This window comes from Gymnogyps californianus, chromosome 13, assembly GCF_018139145.2.
Source record: "Gymnogyps californianus isolate 813 chromosome 13, ASM1813914v2, whole genome shotgun sequence".
NCBI lineage: Eukaryota > Metazoa > Chordata > Aves > Accipitriformes > Cathartidae > Gymnogyps > Gymnogyps californianus.
This window is the reverse complement of record NC_059483.1, coordinates 18,149,425-18,173,826: the sequence shown is the minus strand read 5'-3', so window position 1 is coordinate 18,173,826 and position 24,402 is coordinate 18,149,425. Positions and strand designations below refer to the sequence as shown.

The 24,402-nt window shown below is 40.1% G+C and overlaps 1 protein-coding gene across 1 annotated transcript in view; it reads left to right on the top strand.

The window, feature by feature from the left end:
• Positions 1-5,987: 5,987 nt before the first annotated feature.
• SFMBT1 (Scm like with four mbt domains 1) overlaps positions 5,988-24,402 on the top strand; it is a 33,762-nt gene continuing 15,347 nt past the window's right edge. The window contains exons 1-8 of the mRNA XM_050904712.1: positions 5,988-6,022; positions 12,505-12,599; positions 17,552-17,792; positions 18,244-18,332; positions 19,256-19,502; positions 21,028-21,125; positions 22,227-22,328; positions 23,537-23,687. Coding sequence (XP_050760669.1) covers positions 5,995-6,022; positions 12,505-12,599; positions 17,552-17,792; positions 18,244-18,332; positions 19,256-19,502; positions 21,028-21,125; positions 22,227-22,328; positions 23,537-23,687 — 1,051 coding nt within the window. The 5' untranslated portion in view covers positions 5,988-5,994. The remainder of the gene's footprint in view (positions 6,023-12,504; positions 12,600-17,551; positions 17,793-18,243; positions 18,333-19,255; positions 19,503-21,027; positions 21,126-22,226; positions 22,329-23,536; positions 23,688-24,402) is intronic.

Sequence of the window (24,402 nt, the reverse complement as noted above, 5' to 3'; positions counted from 1 at the left end):
TTTTCTTGCAGCAAAAGGGGCAGCTGATGCCTATATTCATGATTAACTGTAGTGCTGTTAGATTAAGAAAAAGGTTAAGAAAAGGTTGAAGTTGTCTTTCGCAGGCTGTGAAAATTGTTTATTTCTGCAGTAATAATAAAAGCAGAGGGCAAGTGAGCATCTGGAACTGGCTGCAGGTTGTAACTGCAATTGTGTGTGGCAGCGTCAGGAGCAAGGCTTGAGAGGGTCTGTGCTCCTGCGTTTCAGAGCTCCGTCCACTGCAATGGCAAGATTGGGCCCACTGGCATGTAGCGTTGGTGCAGAGTCTTCTCTCTGTGAAGGAAAAGTCTTTCCTTCCAGCTAATTTTGTCGTAAGAGTTCTAATCTTAACTACAGAAGAGCTTTTATGATGAACTTGTGCATTAGTAAGATGAATTTGGAATATTCGCTGAAAGGGTCACTGAGTTAAAATGTACGAGGAAGCACAGAACGACTGGTTGTTTCCTGTTTATAACTGTACACTGGGAAAGAGTTGCTGCTGGGTGCTCATCTGTACCTGTTTTGTACTTCGCATTGTTGTTTCTGAATGTTTTTCAGACAGAAGTTTGTAGTAGAGGGGTGCTTTTGTATTGAATAGTTTTTCTTTCTGAAATGCCAACAAGAATCTCCACTGCAAACACTGGACCTGATTAGAAGATGTGCCGAACAGGGCACTGTTCGTGCCATAACTAAGTCCTCCAATAAAGAATTTGTTACAAAAAGTCTTTAGCTGAAGTGCATGTACCATCTCCCCTCATAGGGAACACATAATTAGTATTTCCTTGAAGTGAAAAAGCACAGGTATATGTGTGAATGGGCATAGGGACCAGGAGGACATCTGCCCCGTCTCCTCCCGCTTCCAGGGTATGGTCCAAGAATAACAAAAAGGGCCTTTACCTTTCCTTGTTAGCAGTAGATTTATCTCGGTATTCGGTGGCAGAGTTGTAGGTTTCAGGCACTGAAGAACCCCTTCCCTACTCTGACAGACCTCTGCAACAGGTTTTCTGCCTGCCTGTGCAGAGTGAAGCTCTATATGGTAGACACAGGGTTTTGAAATAGATTTTACTGGATGCCTTTGCATGAAGGAATTTGCTGAAACCTGATCCTTTCTGTAGCTTCTTCCCCAGTCCGTAGGGGTGTCTCCTGTCCCCATTGTCTCATGTGCCTTTGTTTTAAAATAATATTAAGCCTCAGACACCATCTGATTTACTTTAATTCAACATCCAACTTATGTTTGATTTCTTTTCATATTCAAGTGAGCCATCTGGCTTTAATGAACTGTAACTGTTTTTAATGCTGCCTCCAGTTGCTAACATCTGAATATTTCATGTGCTGAAAGGAGGTTTGAAATGCAGAAGTGAGACTGAAGAGTCCAAAGTATTTCCAAATCATCTCTGTACCAGCAGCACTTGTGCTCCCCTCCCCTTGAGATTTATCAAAAGATAATCTTTGGGGTGCCAAACTGTAAGCATCAGCCGTGGTGGGTGCTAATTACAAGTACTCTCAATTTTGTGTATGTGAAACACCAGAGCTGCTTATGAAATCCTGAATAACTACCCAACTTGACTTGAGCAGAATATCAATCAACTTCAACAGGAGCTGCCAGTATTTGGCATCTTTTAAATAAACAGCCTCTTTGGTGTTTGGTTTTGGGTTGTTTTGGGTTTTTTTGGGGGGGGCGGGGGGGGTGTGTGTCTTAAGGATTTCCGTGTTGCAAAAAAAGATGAAGTTAGTTTTACATCACCTGGTTTAGTTATGGAAGTTAATTGAGAGCTGAATCCCATAAACTGAAAATATCTTAATTGCAATTAAATTCTGAGGGTACTTTACCAGGGCTACACTATTAGAAACCAGTGGCATATCCCCAGATTTGTTGGACTACATGCTTTGCTCGGCGTTTTTCACAGCATTGCCTTTGTTTTGGCTTAGCAGTGTGACAGCTGGTAGACTTACGATAGGCCATTACCAAGAAATATTTTGATTAATGATTAAAAAGTATTTTGTTGGTTAGTTCTTCCCTGTGTGCCAAGCATCGTGCAGGTTGCCAGTGACGTCATCTTCCAGCATTACTTCATAAAGGATAGAATAAGTGGAAGCTTAGACCGGCAGTCTGTCTACAGGAGGAAAGCCTTCAGACGGGGTAGGCTGGGAACGTGCGGTTGCGTTAGCTTACCCTGCACTGCCTTGTCCTGAGAGCATGGAAGAAGTACGTAAGGAAACAATGGAGATTGATAGAGATTGGTACCTGTGCTTAATTTCTCAGTAACTTTCTCATAGAGACAGAGCTGAATTGGGAGTTAAGTTGTGACCTTGTAAGTATATGCTGAGCACAGTCTTCTTGAGCTGGAGAGGAGCAGGTTAGAAGCAGTATAGCAGAAATTGGCAGCTGAGTTCCCTTCCACACGCGTTCCTGAAGCTATAATGAATAAAATCATATTAATGTCTTCTACACAGTAGATTTTTGTGTCATTAAGCTACCATTCAATAGGAGCTCTTAATGATACTTCTTGCTACTCTTAAAAATTTTTATTCTCTCATGTAATGAAAATTTTTAAAGTTGGCTGTATTTTTGATTGTACTTGAGAATTTCGTATATCATTGAGCACTGTTGGTGTATATTTCTTTAATTCTATTCGAGTTTGTTGTTTTATTTGTGTGTGAAGGAAGCTACCAGTGTTGTGTAAAGGAGATTTCAGCCAGGCTTTTCAGTGCTTTGCACTGCGATTCCCTAAAATTCATGCCAAAAACTGTAGCTCAGTCTACAGTACAACTTTGGCATCTCACTTTCAGTTGAAGTGTAACTCGAGTTTGGTTTGACTTGTGTGATATTGCCAGCTAGCAAGCCTGGATGGTCCACAGACGTGCTCAGGACATTTGCAGCCTGCTACGCAGCATTTTACAATTAAGCCATGGAAATCCTCCACAAAACGGAATTATGGTACTTTGGGAAGGTTTGGGGGTTTTTTGTTTTCCCTTTTTTTTTCTTTCCAAGTTCTCTGTGTCTAAACGGTGGAGGCATGTCTTGATTAACTTGCTTTGCATGGGGACCGTGGGAGCCTAAAGATACCGCTGTCAGCAGGGACAGTGACACTGCCCTTTCCGGTCCCAGCCACGGGTGTCCGCCCAGCCCTCATGCCTGGGATTACGGGAGCTGCCTTCTCTGTTCACTCTGAGAGACCGCTGAGGAACTGGGCAGGCCAGCTGGCAGAAGCAGAGTCTCCCACCTAAATTTCCCTGTAATAGAACTACTTCTTCAAAATACTTCAATTTTTAACAAATAGACAGATTTTCAAAGGAAAAAACATTTAGTTAGAATTTTTCAGACCAGCTGTAGTTCACAGCCCGCTTATTTGAATGACAATACAAATGCAACTGCAGCCTGCATAAAGCTGCTTACAGTCTGCTTGCAGTTGTGGTGGGATGGAAGGTGCTCTTTCAGAGAGAGAAGAGCTGGATAGTGTCTTAGTCATTTGTAGTTACCGTGTGTCCAGTCCAGTTATACCTTCAGAAGTGAAATCATGGTTGCACCTTTAGAAGCAGTGTCGTATTGGAAAATCTCTCATTTGTGATACTCATTTTGAAGTAAGATTTTTGTGTTTCCATCTGCTAGGCAACTTGCATTTCTTACAGATTTGTCCATGCTGTAGTAGAAAAAAAACCACTTAAAATAGGTTGGTTTCTTTAACCTTAAAAAAACATAGAAAGATCCTCCTGCAAAACCTCTCTAAGGATTATCGGGTAGTCTCCATAGACACTATAGGTATACAAAACTCAAAAGAATGTAAGACTTTTCAAATGTGTAGGGCTTCCCTTTTTTAAACCATAGTTATTCAAAATGTGTTTAGGTGAGAAGTGCAGCCTGTGTTTTTTAAAAGCTGATTTTTAGTCCTCTACATTATTTCTGGTATCTCGCTTAAAAAGAAAAAACAGATGCTTCCCAGACATTCAACAAGAATGCAAAGGGTATTTGAAGATTATCTTTTTTTAACAGGAATTTTTAAGCCAATAATCTTGTTTTTGGGGCCCCCTCATGCTCCATCTCATTGATTTATATAAAGTTGTCAGTCAAGTGGGATATTAATAAACAAACATGTAACCTTGGCTTTTATTTACTATACAACTTTGCTTTAGTGGAGAATTTTGTAAGGGAAAAACACTCGTAGTGCATTGCCAGTGCAGTGAACTAGTGGGCTTGCTTTAGACCTGTCGTCCCTTGGTTTCTGCCATTAATAATGAAATACTGATTTAATTGCTCATAGGAATAGTTTTGAAAGTTATGGCTTCTCATCACAAAATGTCTAGGAGTGTATTTCTGCTCTCTTTGGTTTTTTTTTTTTTTAACCTGGTAGGTTTTTTCTTTTTTTAACCTGGTAGGTTAAAAAAAAGGTTATTTTCCCCTGATACACATTGGGGCAGGAATACCTTCAGCTTGCACAACTATAAAACGCTCTGTGTGTGCACGTGTATGTGTGTAGTAAAACGAAGGTGTGAAAACCAGCCAGTTTCAGGGCATTTTCTTTACGTACGCCATTCTCAGATGTTCTGCAGGGCAATAGTTTCTGGTTTGGGGTAACGGAATAAGACGTTAAACGGTTCAACCGTCTACATTTGTACAGCCTCTGTATTTGTAGGGTGGGTTTGTCAAAACAGACTGCAAAATTTTCTTGTCGCGCTGTCCCCAAAACAATTCAGGGCTCTATTGGCAGAGGTGAGTATTAAGAGAGTAGAGAGGGACTATGTCCCTTGGTGATGAAGGTGATGCCTAAGAAATTTGGTGAGTGGAAGGACTATGTGTTAGGGGTAGGCTGGAGTTCTATCACTTGCTTGTTTTTTCTCATACCACAGGATCATAATTTTAATGTAATGTAGTTAGGAGCAGTCCTCTGCTGTTGTACAGGACTGCTTCTCCCTGAAGAACCATTGGCATGGGTGAAGTCAGTACAGACATCTTTTAAGTAAACAGAATGACAGGTGACTGTGCCTGTACTGAGTGTCTTAAAATATGTTTTACCAGCTAATACACAGTAAAATGAACTGCCATATAAAGCAAAGAAAATTGTAAGACTGGTAAAATATTATAAAATGAAATTAAAATAAAGTACATATCTTGATTGTATCTTGGTATACAGAGTATTAATTGTTTTTTTCCACTATAAGAGACAACATTTTGATAATAATTGAACTACTGTGTCATAGCAGAACAGTTTCGCTGGTGTCTTCAAGTCCTATTAAAGTGATGAAATGATGGCTCCTTGGTTGAATTGTTAAGAATCTAGTAAGTTTAAAATGTATACGTATATTTAAACTTGTCTTATAGCCATTAAAGACCAGAGTTACAAAGTGCCTGAAGGCTTGTGGAAAGCAAATGGCTGAAGTATTAGAAACCCACAGCCTGAGCAGATGTTTTGTAAGGCTTATCGTGCTCCTTCTTTGCCAGTATCAGTTTGGCTTTCTTGTCTTTAGACATTTTCATTGGTCCAGGTGACAAAGGAGCTGGATTCTTGTTTTGTCTGGTTCCTAAGCCATGACTTGGTTAGTTCCTTGCTTCTTTAGCCTTGTGAAGGGTTGAAGGAGCTTTTGAGAGGGGTGGATTTGTTAGGGGGCTGAAGAGATGATGAAAGTCAGCTTTATAACTGACTGATTTAGGGAATTTTTTTTTTTGTAGAATCAGTTTGGTCTGCAGATCAGGGGTGTGGAATAGCTAAACAAACATAAACGCAGTGAGATGCCCTTGTTTGCTTTAAAGTTTTTGGCTTATTGCTGGAGTAATGTTTTTAATGTATCTTAGAAGTATTTAAAATCTGAGAAAGATTTTCTTATCAGTTGTTCCTTTCAGGTTTTTTTCAGGATCCCTTCTTGAATGTCCTGGCTGCCAGTAGAATTGAAGGCAGGAGGCAACTCATGACCACCAAACTGTGACAGCCTCGGATTCCCCTGCTTCTGGCTGCTCGAAATAACCACTGGGCTACTGTGGAGATGAATGGAGAACAGCAGTATGATGCAGGTAGTAGTCCAGCTGAGCTCCCTGGCTAATGATTCTCAAAAAACTTGGCAAGCAAGGTGGAACAAAGATGAGCACAGTGGATGTTTCATAGTGCACGTGTCTGATGCTGTGTACTGTATACAGGGGGAAACTCAAATTTCGGTGACTGTGGGTTAGATTCTGGCTACAGGGCTTATGTTTGTTATTGCTGTATTTCAAAAGCAGGGTTTATCATTGGCTTAAAAGAGAACAAAATCTGACCTATCTTAGTAATTGTGTTTTTAAGAAGCTGTGTCTTTCTTCTTTGTGGTACCACTATGAGATGGGCTTATGAAAAGCTCAGTGGCTTTTCACTACTATTTTAAGGTACTTGTCTGTCAAAGTGGTTAATATTATCTTGTTCTGTCCTTGTGTTCATCTTGTTCTTAATATTTTCACAAGGTTGTGCTGCTGGTTTAAAAAGTCAGATAACTGAAGTTGTTTGCTGCCATTGTAATCTGTCCTGTTTTTCTGATGTGCCTTGCTGTGCCCGCTTTGATAGGCTTGGGATATCAACTCCTAACCTGCTGTAGAGTGGTATATTATGATAAATTAGCTCAGGTTTTGGTTCACCTTGAAACACCAGGCTAGGAAGAGTGTTGGTCTGGGATGGCTGGGGATACTAACAGCTTTCTGAAACAGTTCTAGGATTGTACACTTTTATGGGGGTAGGGACCATCTGTTTTTCTGACTTGCCTGCCATGCTTTGCTCCTTTTCCTTGAGGAGGTCCCTACACTATGGTGTTGGTACAGTTAATATAAAGTAAATTTTAATTTGTACTTACCAGTGTAAACAACTGGATTAGTATTTTATCTGAGTATTCCTTTCCTTTGGTACTTGTCGAACAAGCAGCTCTTCTCATAGGACAATTCACTATTGGTAGTTTTTGTACCTTTACTTTATGAAAGTCTAATTGCTGTCAGTGTTACTGAAGAAATGTTAAACATTATTTTAATCTACAGTGCTTTTAGCAGAATGCTATCATGTGCTTTATGATGCTGAAATATGCTTTTTGATTATTAATTATAGCCAATCAGTCGAGTTGCTGTCAATGTTATATTCTCAAATAAGCAAGAAAAAGCAGCATGCAGACGTATGCAGAATGTCTCCAGGCACATGCAAATACTGTTTCCTCTGCTAGTGGAAACTGCTAACTTCTGTCACATAGTGTAAGAAAGAGAAAAGGCTTTGAGCAGCTGAGAAGAATGGTAAGGAGATGTATACATGGTCAGCAATGGGGTGTTCACAGGCTGATAGCATATCCCTCTGTACTAAAACCTTTATTGACATTTTTCCATCTTCCTCAAAAAGTATCAGAGGTCACACAGTCTTCTCTATGTGCTTTTGGAATAGCTAGGAAGGGTTTGATACTGTCTTGAAATTACTCGACAGCTATTTTCCTCAGCATCCTTTTTGTGCCTGGTTTGAGTACAGGTGGCTGTGAAGAGCAAACAGTAACCAGAGAGCTTTACTTGCTGAGTTCAAAGACAGTTTCCAGCAAATGCTACCCATGTAAGCATAAGCACATTGGTTTTGTTGTGCCTTCTGATATTGTTCCTGAAGTGCTTTGAGTTAGACCAGTCCCAACCACTACTGGAACATTCCCTTCATATTCTTTGATTGGTACCATTTTTTCCACTTGATTTTTAGCAGTTTTTGGAGATTCTCCTCTGTCTTTTTGGTTTTTACATACAGGCTCTCTGCCTACAAGAACCCAGATAGTGGTCAAGGTTGTTGGTTGTGCTGCTCTCCTGCACTATGAGGGGAAAAGACAACTTTCATTCTTGTCACAGTCTTTCTCAGCTGCTGAAATTCCAACTTGTCTTTATTAATTCATGGCCTTGCAGCTGGTATAGATGGAAAAGATTAACTGTTATTAAAATCAGATTGAAATATATCTAAGTTTCAGGGTGAGAAACCTGTAGGTTAGCCTTAATTGAAGGTCTTGCAGACTTCAATGTGATGTACTTAAATGTCCAATATGACAGTCCTCAACTAAATCACATTAAAGATGCATGAAAATTATTTGCAGTGAGAAATTAACTCGAATCCAAAGATCAAAACAGTCTGGTGTAGACTGTTTCCATTGCAGGTATTTTTAAGGGCTAATGTCCTTAATATTTCACTACCTTCTTGTGTCCAAATGGTACAAATCAGTATTCTTTCTCTTCCTGTATGTATCGGAGAGCAGCAGGACATAATTCATGGTAAAATTCAGAAAGGAAGAGTTAGTGTTCACAATAATGCTAGTAGAAATAGTGATAAATGGGAAGTGATATACCTACCTAGGAAAGTTCTAATCTTACAGACAATTGTCTCACCTCCAGAGTGGATAAGCGTTCTCCGCAGAACCTCTGTAGGACACTTCTTAGATTTTACTTGAGAAAATGGTAGCTTGATTTGAAAGCTTTACTGACAAAAACTAGTTGTATGGTGAGGCCACAGAGATGAGAATCGCATCTAGTTTCTTTCCCTGTCTTTGCCAAAGTTGTGCTTTGCCACTGAGCTAATGTGTGGCTCAGTCATCCTGTCTAATATAGAAAAATATGTCTCCATATAGTAGAAAGCTGAATTCATTTAGGACTTGTAGCAATTAAGGATATGGGGAGAAAGAGAACGTACCTATATGTACACCGATGCAGCATTAGATTAATAAATTGTGCTTTAGGATTAAATGGATTAAATATGGTTTTGCTTGTTGTCATCTGTCATACAAATTTGCAAGTTTTCTCACAGTAGTGAGAATTTCTGGTGTAAATATCTGAGGTTTTATTGAGTAGTTTGAACTCGGACTGATCAGGACGTTTAATACAGACATATGGCCCCTCAGGAATGTAGCTTCATTAAACTGGTCCTCTGTGTATCCTGGGATCTGCTAACCCGTGAGGATGGTGCTATGCGATAGAGTCTTGCAAAAAATACCAACAGACTAGATCAAAGGCTTGATTTAAACAGGGCCTGCTCTGCTGCAACTATCCTGCCAATAAAACCAGAAAAGTGATTGGATTCTGACTCTCAAAGATTTCCAGCTAGTGTGAGCCTTACCAGAGAGATGGTCCTTCGCCACACTCTTGGAGTGTTTCTGCATTCAGACGTCAAAAAATAGATACTTGATTTCTGAGATTTTTCATGGTTTATGTAGTCCTACTGCATGCCACAATTAAAAAACTAATTTACTGCTCTCACTATGAAACCTCATACAGCATTTTTGCTTGGAGCTTTATTCAATGAGCTTTTCATGTTCCACATTGATTCAGTAAGTGCTGCGCTAAATAACGTGGAATGCTGTGGCAGGGCCGTACATGAGAAGCAGCAGATAGATTTGTTAAATCCTATCGCTAAGCACAGCCCTCAACTGTGTCAGTCTCCTAAAGGAAGGAAAGCACGTGAACTCTGCAGCTCTACGTGCTCAGTGGTTGAAGTGCGAGGCTGATCACCTCGTCTCATTTAATTATAAAACCTTAGTAAAGTGTAAATGCAAGCCGAGTTGAACTCTTATGAATGAACGGAACAGCAAAAGTTTTGGGTGCTTTTTTAAAAAGTTTAAAAAAAATCCCTCTGACTCAACAAAACTCCCTAAAATAAAGCAGGAAGAGTATTAAATTTGCAAGGAGTGTTGGACAGGAATTTGTGATTTTTCTTATTTTTTCTATGAAAAGTGAGTTGCAAGAGAGCCTCTGGGTGTGCTGGTGAGATTTGGGCACTGTACAGAACAAAGCAATCCAAGCCCTTCTCACCACAGCGCAGACCTGGAAGGAAACAGCTCTTTTGGATATGGAAACATACAGGCTGCAGAGACCACGGATGAGTGGAGTGACAAAGGACCTGTGGTAACTCTGATCCAGTTGGGAACTGGTTTTAACTGTAGTTGGAGGCAAAAGGGTAGCTGGAGCAGCATGCAAACTGGCTTTCTCAGGAGCTCCTTGTAGCAATTAAGTGGCAACATAAGTTACTAATTGACCCTTTCAGTGTGTTAAGTGACCTGTGCCTCATTTAAGGAGCTTAACTGCCCCTTAGACAGTTATCTGATGATAACACGTTATTGAAGACTCGGTGCTGCAAGCGGCTTGGTAAAGAGCACGGCTGGAAAGCCTCAAGATCCGTGTAGTATTCCCAGGACGAGCTGCTTGGCTTTCAAACTTGTTAAAAAGCACAGAGCAGTCATGTTGCTTTATGTTTCTCTTCAAACAGGAATGCGTTAGACATTGCAAGCAGTGCTTTTTACATACAAAGTGCTTTTTGGAGTTGGATGAAAGTGGGATGATTGCTGCTGTTTAGCAACTGGGTGCTTTTAGTTGGGAAAGGGTGAGCTGGCTTTCTCTAGGCAGGAGAAAAATCAAGCAAAGTTCGCTCTTGGTTTTGACTAATCATAGGTGTTATGTTCAAGATGATGTTTCTTCCCACTTTGGTTCTGCAGCTGTAGACTTAAGCATTTTTATGGTTATATTAAAGTAAAATACTGTTTTAATGAGTTAAGAAATCTTAATCTGTTTTAACAACGTTTTGCAATGAAATTATATTTTTCTTAGAATGACTTGCAGCCAAAGCTTTTGATCAACTCCTCTCTAATTTGCAAACAGTGGTGGTCTGTGCCTTAACCTCTTTACTCCCTCAAAATTTTTGTAAATAAAATTACTTACTTCTGCCCTTCTCCAGGTCTATTTCTTCAGTACGGTAAAAATCATCCCCTAAAAGTGATGGTGATATTAAAGCTCTGAACTTTTTTGAGCTCTGAGGCTTATGAAAGGCTAATATAACCAACTGTGGTTGTTTAAAAATAGCAAAATGAAATTGGGTTTGGGAGAATTAAGAGCTGCCTTTAAAACAGATACTGTCATCAGCAAGCAAAAGCTAACTGAATATACATTTCTAAATTTTGGGAAATGATAATGCCTACAATTACAATGAAAAGTCAAAGATGAGCTTAACAATCAGTTAAGATAAAATGAACCTACTTTACGCTCAAGACTTGTAGGTTTTTTAGACGATTTTAACATAGCTCAGACTTTTGGGCAAATATTTGCCCCTCTCTATTTGAGAACTAAGAACTGCTGTGAAGCATACTCAGCAGGTTGTGAGCATGTCCACGCATCTGATAAGGGCATGTAATAGTACTTCATTCATTTTTTTCTGGACATGTAATGTTTCCTACTCAAGCTATTACTCCTTGAAAGAACAGTTACCACCTGTCCTAAGAAAGGCTGAGTGTGTAGGAAATGTTGGTGTCCTATAACCTTTGCTGAGCTCTCCCCGTGCTTGTGATACACAGAGATTTCTCTGTTTTCAAATACAAACAAGGTATCAGGTTTCCTGGTACTGAGAGATGGAAGTCTCTCATATTCATTCATAAAGACAGCTATGGTGCAGACGGTAGAATCAGTCTAAAAGTAAAAATGAAAAGCTTTACTTTTATGCCATGTCACTGCCATCCTGTTTTGCTGCTGAACCTGAAGCTGTAGTCTGTATGTTGAGGTTAAAAATGCCGCTTACATGAGGTGGGACCCTCCGTGGTTATCCCACACTGTGCCTGCAGGAAAAATATAGTGTGGCTGTGTACTGAACTAAATAGGGGACCTGGAATCCAGCCTGTGTTGGTTGTGGTGTTTTTTCAGCAGAGTGGGTTACATGTTGGAGAAAACGAGGAATAGGAGGGGAGCGGGGAAGTGAGCCAACAACTGAAGGGGAGACCGGGGCTGGGGACAGGCTTGACAATAATAATAGAAAATCTGACTGATTTGTAGTGTGGCTCACTACAGCTGCTTGCTTCCCTAACAGCCTGAGTGAGTTTTTGAACTGTGGCTTGAGTGGTTTTAGCACATTTTTGCTTTAAATGCATCCAGAAATGAGATTTTCTTGGTCTAAAGAAGCTGTTACACCTTATGAGCTGGGGTTTTTTTAAGTGACTAATTTGAGTGTTCTTGATTTCAGTTGTGTCTCGAGCTGTTTTCTTTAGAACTACTCTGAATCCTTCTCTGTGCTTTTGGTGTTTTATAACACCTAAATAAATACTAACTTAAAAAAGAGGAGACTCATATTTCAATTTTTTTTTTTTTTCAGTCTTTCTTTTCAAACCTCTTACTATTGGTATTGCTGTTTCCTGGATGGTTTTTAATTTTATACACTGACAGTCCGGTGTGCCCAGAGTTTTGAGTCTCTTATATTTGTTGATACAAATACAGAACTTTTCTGCTTATGTTCTCCTCTCACAAATTGTAAACAATTTATGCTTAACCAAAATCCTCAGGATCTCACTATTTTTCAGATGAGATCCAGCTTAAAGTGCCCTTCACATGCAAAGAAAGGCTAAATAGTGTTGTCTGTGTGTTGAAATGTGTAACTGAAGTTCACTGCACACTTGCATACTCAGTCATCTGGAATTGAAGCAGGTTTTGCTGTAGTTCTTAGTAGCCTGAAACTTAAGCCAACAGGTTGCTAAATAGGAGGTGTTTGGCTTCTCTTCCAGATGCTGGTTCCAGTGTGGAAGAACTGGAATTCAATTGGGATGAGTATCTAGAAGACACAGGAGCAACTGCAGCCCCCCATGGATCTTTTAAACATGTGAGTAAGGGAGTGTATGTTTACTTACCATCTCCTACATTGTTTTTTTGATACACTGAATGTTTAGGGTTTCTTTGAATGAGTTGATGCTTTCAAATCTGGAAGACTAACTAGAATCACGTTTCTTAGAGTAAAGAGAAATGAGGAATTTCACCTTTTTATTATTGTTTCTCGTCTTCCTCTCGGTATGTAGGACAGGGTAATCCCATCCAGAAGTGCTGAAAGTTAAGGGGCTCCTAGTCTTTTCTGCACCAGAAGATAAGCTTGATTTTTCTCATGAAGCCCAAACTGACCAGTCTCGTTCTTCTTTTGGTGATTGCTACTGGACAACTGCTATGGAGGAGCTAGCTTAGGAAGTTGGCGGCATAGTTCTTGAACAGCAGAATTCAAATGTGCTCTCAAAGAAGGTTTTAATGGTGGCTCTCAAGGAGGCCAAGGAGAAAATAATAGCTCTGCCAAACACTTGACTGTAGTAGTTAGAAAACTGATTAGGATAATTGTCAATCACAGTTTTAATGGATAGGATGAAGTCTTGATAAGCCCTTGTCTTTGCCCTTGGATATCTTTAATCAAATGTTTGTTGGTAAAATCCTGGCATGCACTGTCCTGTTGGGTGAGATCAGAATGTGAAGTCTGCCTTCTTGTACTGGGTCATCAGTGAAGGTAAGCTGTATAGAGCTGGTTTCCAAACCTCTTGGATCTCTTCCAACAATTGAAACACGTTCCAGACTGCCAGCCTGTATCCTTATCCAACTCTGTATTAAAGTTACTGTTTAATAGTCTTTCAAAGACTGGCTGTGGGTCTTTTACCATGGCAGTGAGGGTAGTGACTTGTGTGTGGCACATTGCTTGGAAAGCACTCCATGGTGCTAAGGCTTTTGGGTCCAGTGTCACCACTTTCAGTACAGGAGACTTAAATCAGCAGGAAAACAAACTGAGGTCTGTTCCTGAAGAATCACAAAGCATTTTGAGTCCAAAGGTAACCTGCAGAAGTGCAAACCATTAAAGAATCTGTTAAAATATGGCAGTTGTGTTGGTAGTAAAGATACACAGTAAATGTGGACTTTGCAGAGGCTCTTCCATACACTGGGATGTAATTGTAAGCTTTTTGTTCAAAATAAGCATTTAGGTATCTCATTTCTGAAGGGGAGAGGCCTATGCTTGCTTTGTTTTTCCTTAGTGTACTAAGGCTCTAGCAGGAGCAAGCTTACTCAGAGTGGTGGTGTCCATGCAACCCACACTGAGGGAGCAGTATGGAATCGGAGTGATGGCATTTTGCAGTAGTGCAGGGAGCGGTCTGTCTGGTTCTCTGGTGTGGTTTACCTTACTTGATCTCTGTTAAAGAAGCTTGCTGTCATAGCTCGGACATTATACAAACTAATTGTAATGCCAGCTTTACAGTGGTGGCCAACTGAATTAACATTGCAGCTATATTTTGTTAATCGGCAGGAGACACGCTTTCAATGACTTTGTTACCCCTGCACTGCACTCTTTGCCCACTCAGTGGTGTCAAACAACAGGTCTGATTGCTGTGGCCGTGGTCAGTAAAAATACAGCTAGGTTTAAAAAAAAAATCCACATTTCTTATTGTTGTTATTCCCTACGCGTGTAGAAGACGGTGCAGTTTTGCTGGTGCAAGTAACATTGTCGTGGAGAGTGCTTTAGTGAGCAGGTGTGGGCAAAGCCGAGCCGTGTCGCCCAGTCCTTTTCTGCTGCAGTGGGTGCCCTCTTGTGGGCAGCGTGGCGGAGGAGCTGCGCTCGGTGAGCTTGGCTGGCCACGCTCCGCACCCCGGCACGGGGAGCTGGCCTGGGGACTTGGGGTGCCAGGAGCGCTGCGCAGGCGGTCATGAATGAGCATGAGAATAGATGCCTGTGTGTTCAGAAGGGGAACCGGCAGGCGTTTGCTAGCAGAGTTCCCTTAGAATTTGTCAGGAGGCCAGTTTTGATGTTCTCTGTAATAAGCTTGGCATAAAATTTTGGAACGTTAATGCTGACGGCGAATTGACAAGCAGGGAGAGGAGCATATTTACAGCAGTGTCACATCACCTAGATCTTGCTGTTAATAGAAATTCAATAGTGCAAGGTCACATGCTTAGGATTTCTGCTGTTCATTAGAAGGTAAGGGTTTGGAAAAGGTAGAGGAGGAGAACCTCAGTGCCTCTGGGACAGCCTGTCTATGTTATGAAGCCCTAAAAAAATGTTAGTGTGATTCCAAGATACATCAGGTGGGAGATTTTCAGTGGAGAGCCTACAGGCACTGCTGTCTCCGTGCTAGCAACTGGTGGTCCCTCCGGCTGGAATCTGTGCAGTGCTAGTTGCTTGACTTGAAGAATGGCTTATTTTTGTAATCTACCATCAGGAGAGCTAAGGGGGAACTACTTTTGTACTCTCGAAAAAACGGGGGGGGGGACACACGACGACACACACTAAGCTGAAGAATAATATTGGCACAAGAGCAAATGGACATGTATAAATAAATAAATAAATTAGTACAAATAAATTTTAGATGGAAGCTTAAGGTTTTCGTTTGGTTCTTTTTAAATATTGGAGTAGTGAGACTGTGACCAGCCTCCCATTATGAGTGGTGGGTGAGAAATACCTAACCCATGTTGTAGGAGGGTACATGGTCAGGTTAAGAAAGTGTAATCCATGATTACACAGTCTGTGTTAGCAAAGAACTAGACTTGCTGATGGGAGAGAGAACTTTTTTATATTTATATGCTTATATTAATTCTGAAAGTTTTGCTCTTACTATGAGCAAGCTGCATTGGAAAATGTAAGCTACTTCCTCAAATTAAGCGTGTTCTAATGTTAAATTTGTTTGCATTTTAAAAATTAAACAATATTGAGATCAAAGTGACTGTTTTGCCTACAATCTAGCAGGAAAAACAGCTTACCGAAAACCTGGAGTTGCACTGAATGCCAACGTTGTCATCCCCCCCCTAAGTCTTAAATACACTTTCTCTAGAATTGTTGAATGCTCTTTTTTAATTCCTTTCTGCAACTTATATATGTGTGTAACCATATATTAAAAATAAGTTAGTGTTCAGCATCATCTGAACACATGTATTTGCTGTGTGTTCTTGCATGCTCTTAATACTTCTTGTCCGTTCTTTATCATTATCTCCTTCTGAGCTGAAGCGGATCCCCAGGTCTGACCTGTGACATGGCACAAAGCGGAGGGATAGTGCTCGATGGGGAGGAGAGAGAGGCTGGGGGACAGAGCTGCCTAAGCAGTGCTGTCACTAACTGCTCGTGGCCATCTCAGCTTGCCATATGTGCAGCAGGAAGCTGCCACTCTCAGACCCACTGCTCCAAAGAAAATACTCTCGGAGCTTCCACAGCATCTCCTGCTAGCCAGTCTGCTCAGGGAGCCAGCCTAAAGAAACAAAGTTTTGTGCTTTAAACCAGTTAGTGGTGTCGTCTTGCCCAGCTGCCAGGAGAGGGGGCTAACTTCTTGGTCTCTGCTGTATCCACCGGGGGACATAAATTGCAGTGTTAGAAAAACGCACCTGACTTCAGGGAAAGCTCCATCTGTTGCTGTTGGTTTCGTTGAATGCAGCTCTCTCCACTGTGAGGCATTGCCGAAAGTTGGGGTACAGAGAGCTGCACAGATTTCCCAATTCCTCAGGCTTTGTGTCGAGCTCATGGCTTTTCTCTCGGGAATCAGAATATGAAGTCTTTAGTAATATGTTTTCCCAAGACAACTATCTTTTTGAAGAGGTGACCTCTGTAATACCACTTCAAAACACCTGCAGGTATTGGGTCCTGCTGATTTTGTTTTTAAGAAGGGGTTTCTCTAAGTGAAGGATATTAACCTAAAGGATGTGGACAGTTAACAGAGGCATATGCTTTTCTTTCTGATGTGGTTCTCTTAGTTTTATTTTTAGCAAACCAGTATGTGCTGGCTGATGAGACTATAATAGCTATGGCAGTTACTGAACCATCAGCGCAGAACTGGTAATAAATAACCCAGAAAATATCTACTGCATCTACATCATACTGAAAGCCTTTCTTGCAGTTGATTCAAAGAGGAAATGGAACTTGGGACCACTTAAGAAAGAAAACACCAGTTACATTCAGCTGAGAACAGGGGAGCAACATGTTAGATTTTTAATTAAGACTGAGGCCGTGGAATTAAGCATAGCTCAGAAACATACTGTAGCGAGAGCAGAACAGGGTCCTTCTGCTCTTTCAGGAATGTTTGAGCTGGGGGAAGTTAGGGATATGAGAAACTTAATGTTTTGCCTTCTCTTTTTAAGTTTCAGCATCTGAGTACTGTGCAGTCAGATTCCTCACCTGCACACAACACACAAACGCACACACAGAGCGCACACAGTATTTGGCGCTTTATTGTTGTCAAAGCCTGAGTTCACTGAAGAACACATACTGTTTATGTTCTATGCAATTTATGTAATAATGCTACATACAGAATTATTTGGGTTCTTGCATAGAAACATTAAAAATCCTTATTCTGCAATTTGTAGATATCTGTGACTTCTTAAATGAGCATGGTGGAAGAGACAGTGATATCGTTATCTAAAGCACATGTATGTACTTTAAACAGGCTCTTTGTCCAAAGAGGTTGAACGACATAGTTTAACACAAAAAGTCAAAGTTGTGTTGCTGAGTTTGACCTTTAGTTTTGCCTAGCTTGACAGCCCAGCTGTGAGTTGGAAAGCTTTTCAGTGATGGGTAAGGTATTGTGCAGGGTAGGAAGATGAATTGCAAGATATTGATTTAAGGTTGAAAAGATACTCAGAAATGCAAAGGAGATTTCATTAATGATGATTCTGTGTACATTCCAGTTTGGGTCACATAACGTGATGAAGTTGTTTCTCTGAAGAGACTGGACGGCATTTGGCTTGAGGTTTTTTGTTAATGAACATGTCTAAATTGTTCCACAAAGTTTCTGAGAGGTGCTCAAATGTGATGATCTTCTTCATCTTCAGGTGGATACAAGTTTGCAGAATGGTTTTGCCCCTGGTATGAAGCTAGAAGTTGCTGTCAAGTCTGACCAAAACACCTACTGGGTAGCCACCATCATTACTACCTGTGGGCAGCTGCTCCTGTTGCGCTACGATGGTTACGGGGAAGACCGCAAGGCTGACTTTTGGTGTGATATCATGACAGCTGATTTACACCCCATCGGCTGGTGTGAGCAGAACAAGAAGATTCTCAAAGTGCCTGAAGGTATTGGCTCCATATGCAGAAGCGGGGAGTACATACAAAAGTATGCTTTTGTCCTTTCTAAGCCTGGCAGATTATCTTCATAATTGCTGTTATGCGCAGGTGATGTTGCTGTGATAAGAAGTTGAGGTTGTCTGCCATGTTTTTCTGAAATCCCATGACTTACAGTAGGAGATTGCTCTTTCACCAGAGGGGAGTTAGCTTAATTTCAGAACTGGACTTATTTTTACAGAGACTTGTGGTTATCTTAATCATCACCCACCAAATTCTACTGCTTTGTCATTTCCTTTAAAGATTTTGTTGTTGTTTTGTTTCTTCTTTTAAGGTGTTACTGGTGATTGTGTGGCAGATTCTTGTGATTTAGGCAGCACAAGAGTGTGGTAATGTCTTGTTGTCTGAATAATCTTTAACTGGCAGGAAGAACCACAATCTTTCTTCTTCACTTTTCACTTAGGTATCAAGGACAAGATACCTGACCAGGAGGAATTCCTTCAGCGGGTGCTGAAAGGAGCATGCAGTGCTCCTGCTAATCTGCTGGAGGGGGTAAGTGCTGCAATGTGCTGCATCTTGGGTGTTGTCTTGATTTTCCCCTTTGTCATTAAGGGAACTCCTATTCAGATTGTCAGTTCAATTCCTTTTTTAAGTTTAGGGAGCTTTGTGATATGCTGCTGACCTTAAAGTTCCACTCTCTAGTGTTTCCTATTTACAGTATTTAATTTTGATAGTGGTGTCCTGAAACATGTCTGTCACTGCAGGTTTGGGCTGTTTATTAATCCTATCAAAAGAAAGACCTTTTTCAAACTCCCTTAGGTTTCAGTTTTCCTTCTATTCTGTTCCTCCTTCATACAGCTCTAAGGAAATAATCCTTTATTTATCTAGCTTTCCTGTTGTCCCCTTTCTCAGTTGACTCCTTTCGCCTTTTTTTGTTTTTTTAACACTAATGGGCAGGTTATTGTTTCACTTAAATCTTGCATCTTTGCTAGTGAAGAACCAAATTTTTATCCCCTCCTCTGCACTTAAGACAATATTTGCACCTCATATCAGTGTCTGGTTGTAAAGTACAGAACATATTTTTTTTTGAAAATGCCGCTCATGTCATCTTTACAACTAACATTTTTATCTTTGTATGTTTTCTGTCTAGTCATCTTTGTATGCTAGATGACTCAGTTTTAGAAAGATTATGCATGTTTCCTTCAAACCTTGAATATATAAGTGATAATGCTTCTGAAAATGATGATGAGGAGTTAAGTGAAATGTGTGACTATCTACAGGCAGTGCAGAAGCTCTGATGCAAGCACCAGCGATTCTAAACATTGTCATTTCTGTTGTCTTGTGTTAGTAAGGGACCTGTATCTCTTTACTTCTGTATTCATACTTTATTTATGCAAGAAGAATGTGTATAAAGAAGTGGAAGTACGGGATTTGTTTTGTTCTGTTGTACAGAATAATTTGTGTTCTTTTTGTAGCTTCACAGAGGGAAAAATCCATTGGATCTCATTGCGCCAGGCTCCCGACTAGAACTGCAAAATGTCCGGGATTCCCTGGAAGCCTGGATAGTTAATGTGGTAGAAAATGTTGGTGGGAGACTTAAATTGCGATACGAAGGGCTGGAGGATTCTGACAAATTTGACCAATGGCTATTCTACTTGGACCCTTTCCTTCATCAAGTGGGATGGGCAGCTCAACATGGATATAGCCTGCAACCACCTTTAGGTACTTCAAAACATACATCTTTTATATGGTGATCAGAGGCTAGAGAATACTGCTACTGCTTTAGTGCTCTAAATCTGCCTTCTGGATGCATATGGTGGTCACGTAATCAGTGTGTGATCTTGACAAATATTGTACCTAGTAAAATGTAAGTGAAAACACCAGTAAATAGTCCTACAAGACTTTTCACCCACTCATTCAAAAGTTGCTAAATGGTTTTGCCTGTCAAAACTTTCCACCTGTTTGTGGAAGGGAGGAACTGAGGAAGGGATTGCCTTCATGGTTATTTTGGTAGGTTTGTATTCCTGGGGGGGAATAGTCATCTGGTTTTCAAGTACTGCTCAACAGGAGCCTTTGCAGTTGTGGCTCCAAGTCCACTGGGCTAATTAAGGCACTGTCTGAAGAGGTATTACGTAGCTATGAAAATGTCCTTTAAAAATGGGTGCCCAGGGAACGAGTGCGTGGAAGCGGAGGCAGAGGGTGGGACAGATGACCATGTTTTCCAGGCATGTACATGTCAGGGTGGGTCATCAAAGAAGTGGGGCATAAAATGGCTGAAACACAAATGAATTGCTTATGAGCTGAGCAGTGATGTAACGTTTCCTGATAAGGGGAAACCTTGGGATAAAACTGGAAAATGTTGAGCATTTACCCTAAAGCCTTTCTGCAAAGGCAGGTGTACATCTAAGGTTCTGGCACGCTCTGTGCTATTAGTTGGGGAAGTTCAGGTTATTTAGAACAGTTGTTTTTGTTGTGGTTTTTTTTTAATGTTTTCCCCTTACGGCAAGAAGAAATTGTGCTGAGGAAACCAAACCAATTTCTGTGGAAATGACTGAGCGTACTGCTTTTTCTAGTGCTTGACCGATCTCTGCTGAAATCAGGATTGTGAAAAGGGAGATGCCAAATTGCTGACAGAAACTAGATGGGTGGATTCCACAGCACTATTTAAGTGAATAATGTCTTTTAAAAATATTAGTTAGCTACTGGATTTGTTTCCTTTTTATGTTTATGTAAGAGCTTTGATATACTCACAGGGGTCCTTCGTGCGTGATGGCACTGGTACAAGTAGTTCCTCTTCTATGAGAGAGGTGTGTGGTCTGTAATCACAGATGCTAAAAGAGTAACTTACGCAGCTAGGACAGACTTGTGGAACATTTCTTGAACTTTCCGCTTGCTTAAGCATAAAACAAGCTAGCATTATCCAGCTGGGGATTTGTTTTCTGGTCATTCGTTTCTCCAGAAGTTTTCCTCAGTGCTGATGTGATCTCTGTTTTCTCAGAAAAACTAGACTGGGCGGCATATGGGTGATACAGTGTTGCTTAACTTTAGTCCCTTTTTGTAACACATCCAAATGTCGAAGAAAACAGCAAGTTTTTAAGAAGGAAGGTATTTGCACAGATTCTGAACAGATATGAATTTAGCAGTTGGAGGAGCACAAATTAAACTTTTGGCTTTATTGCTATGTGTTCTGAAGGAAAAGAAGGAGGAAGATGACTTCATTCACTGTTTTCCTTTGGTTTTACTCAAGCCATTAGGTCCTTGAAGAGCGAAGCAGATTGGCAAGAGATCCTGAAGAAGGTGAAAGAGGAGGAAGAGGAGTCATCAGTTCCTACAGATGTCTTTAAGGTAAAGACACAATATGTGTAGTTTAATGCTGTGGATGATATCATGAAAATGGTATGTTCCTAAGAAATGATTCAGGGAAGTCAGTTACTGTTGCTTAAAATTCTTTCCCTGTTTTGGTTTGGTTTTTTTAATTTTTTTTTCGTTTCTCCCTCTAGTTTAAAAAAGCAAGAATAATAAAAAACAATCATACTATTATACAATTCTTGTTAAGTTAGACAATGCACCCATCACAAGTATGTGAGCCATTAGTTGTCATACTGGGAATAATTCCTGGTTCTGATCCTTTATAATGGCATCTCCAGTTGTTCACCAGCTGGTCTTGCGGATTACTGTCCGTCTAGAGGAGTGCAGGGTTACTACAGTCCCTCTAATTGTGTGAGTACATTGAAAAGCTTAATGTGTGTAACATCTAATCTGTAACCTGATATAGCTGCACATGGTGTATAAGGTGTCCTGTTATATCCTGAGTGTTAGCAAATATTACTAATTAGTCTGAATTTAAATATATATGAATTGAAATTAAAAAAAAAAAATCTTGACACATTTTGAGAAGTAAGAATGTAAATTTAGTCCTTCAAGTTCTTAGTTCATTTTTCTCAGCTTCGTTTGGACCCATAAGCAGAATAGAAGAGGAGGTGCTGTTGCTCTTGAATGTGTTGGGTCATGTACAGATCAGGATATACATAATTCTGGAGCAGGAGCCCTGTTTTGCAGGTTTTTGTTAGGCTGAAAATGGAGACTTTTTAATAGTTATCTTTTAGTGTAGCTCATGATGAGTGCTAAAGGTTAGGGGAAAAAACCCCAACATTTCTATTGACTTACCAGACCACCCTGTATTGTGAAATCTTGCTTCTGTGTGGAGAATGTCAGAGGAGGAAATCTTGGGGACTCAATTTCCTAGAACTCATAGAAAGCTGTTAGTCTCAGAGGACATAGTTGGCCTTTTCTCTTCATTATAGAGAGGTTGCTGGTACTCTGACATGTTGATTTCTTAGAATGAACTAATAAAAACTCAAGTTATTCTCTTTAGTTGAATTAGGTAAGGTACGTCTTTTTTTGATGGAGAAAGGCAGGTAATGACACTGATACATGATTTTTCAGGATAAACCTGTGATTGGAGTGCATTCGTTCTCTGAAGGCATGAAGTTAGAGGCTGTGGACCCAATGGCTCCTTTTGTAATCTCTCCTGCTACAGTTCTCAAGGTACCAGGGTTCTTTAACTTGTCCTGCTAAGATTCAATTCTATTGCTACTTCTGTTCTTAAATGCTCAGGAAATTCTCATTAACTGATTATCTTAAAATCTTTAACTAGTTTTCAAATTAAGTATTTCATATGTTTCCCTTAGGGGAGAGGTTGCTGTGAAAAATAACTGCTGATGGTGAAGCCATTGGATTTGAATGGAGAGGAAAAGTTCCATAAAGATACAAGCTCAAAAGATCAAATGGCTAAAATTGTCAAACCCAGATTTTTAAAATTAGATATAATCCCTCATAATCTGAGTATCCAGTTGAAGATAGATTTGGGGGTTTTGTTTTTGCAGAAGTTATGTCATTACAATGTACAAGCTCTGATGTTTAGGTCGCTTGATTTTCAAACAAGGGCCTGCACATGAGTTTAAAAGTTGAAATGAAAACTCTCCAACATAATCAGGTTTTGAGCAACTTCTATCTTCCTGTGTTAGTAAGCATGTGAAAGGTTCTAAAGAGACCTAGACTACTTGATGTAGTAAACCAAAATCTTACTGTACAACATAAAACCAGGACATATTTTAAAATCTTTTTTTGGTGTATTTTTCAGGAACTGTTGCTTTTTCTTTAGAACAGATAGTCTCTCAATATAATATCTTACATTTTGATGATCTCTCTCTTTTAAACTCTTAACATACAGTTTCTTCAAATAAGATGCTCGCTTATTACTAAAAGGCGCAACCAGTTCCGAGCAAAGCAAAATCATTTACTATTCTTGATATTTTCTTGTCCTGCTTCTAGTTACTTCAGGAGCGTAGTGGTTTTACTTGTGACAGTCCATCCTGGGACACAGTTCAGCCTTGTTGAAATAAGCAGTTTGTTATTACAGAATGGTAGTAAGACCGCAAACTAATTTCTCTGCATTTTTCATAAGAAAATTTCATCTAGCACTTGATCACCTTATTTTTGAAGTGCTCGTACATTACCTTTTATTATTTATTTTTGTTAAGTTTCCAGATAATGCAGAGGAGTCTGCTGGCTTATGAATCCCATAGAGTCTCTTTTAATTTTTTTTTTTTTTTACCCCTCACAGTATTTCAAGGTAAGGTGTTTTTTTCATGCAGTGTTGCTGTTTAATAAAGTTATGAAAATGGGGAACAGGGAGCAGTAGATCAGAATCTGCTACTTACAAGACCACATGGTTCTCTTTTGTCTAACTACAGGTATACAATGAAAAATATTTCATGATAGAAATTGATGACTTGAGACCAGACCGTACAACGAGCCAGTCTTACATTTGTCATGTCAACAGTGCTGGTATTTTCCCTGTGCAGTGGAGTCTGAAGAATGGCTTGCATCTCAGTCCCCCACCAGGTATGTTTGTGCAAGCTTGTCATGCTCGCTCTCTTTGAAGGAAGTAGATTGCCAATCCCCAGAGCGCTATGTTTAGGACAACGCTTTTGCAAAAGAATTGCATGTAGTAGCACAAGCAAAGAACAAGAAAGATCAAATTCTGAGAAACAGGAGCTTTGAGTTAGTGAAACTGAAGTTTCCTGGGTACGTGCCTGGATTTGAGAAGATGACGGTGGCTGGGGATGCTGGTCATCCATAAAATCCTGAACACTTGAACGAATGGAGTATGTGTTCCAGGGCTGAAGGCGATGTTGATTTCAGCATTAATTAACATGATATCAGAAGCCTATAGTCTTTGCATTGGATTTTTGCTTCTGGTCAGAATGGAACATTGTTATCCAACATTTTATAATATTTTTAGAATATCTTATCACTTAGAAGTTAATGAAGTATTTTTTTTTCCACGGATCTATCAGGCAAGGTAGCAGATTGCTGAAATGTTGCTTCAGGACATAAGGGAATAGGGGAGTGATCCTCAGCTACTGAAATATTCATTAATTTTCTCAAAATGGAAATGTCAATGCTATTGTAAGATCAGGCAGTCAGTACTCTTATTCACCACCACAGAATTCGGAATGTTTTGTTTTAGCTGCTCATGACATCAGAGGAGCAAAGACCGTTGGATGTTTGTCTCTTGCCTTTCCTTGGGTAAGGTACAAAACATGGCTTTGCTTGA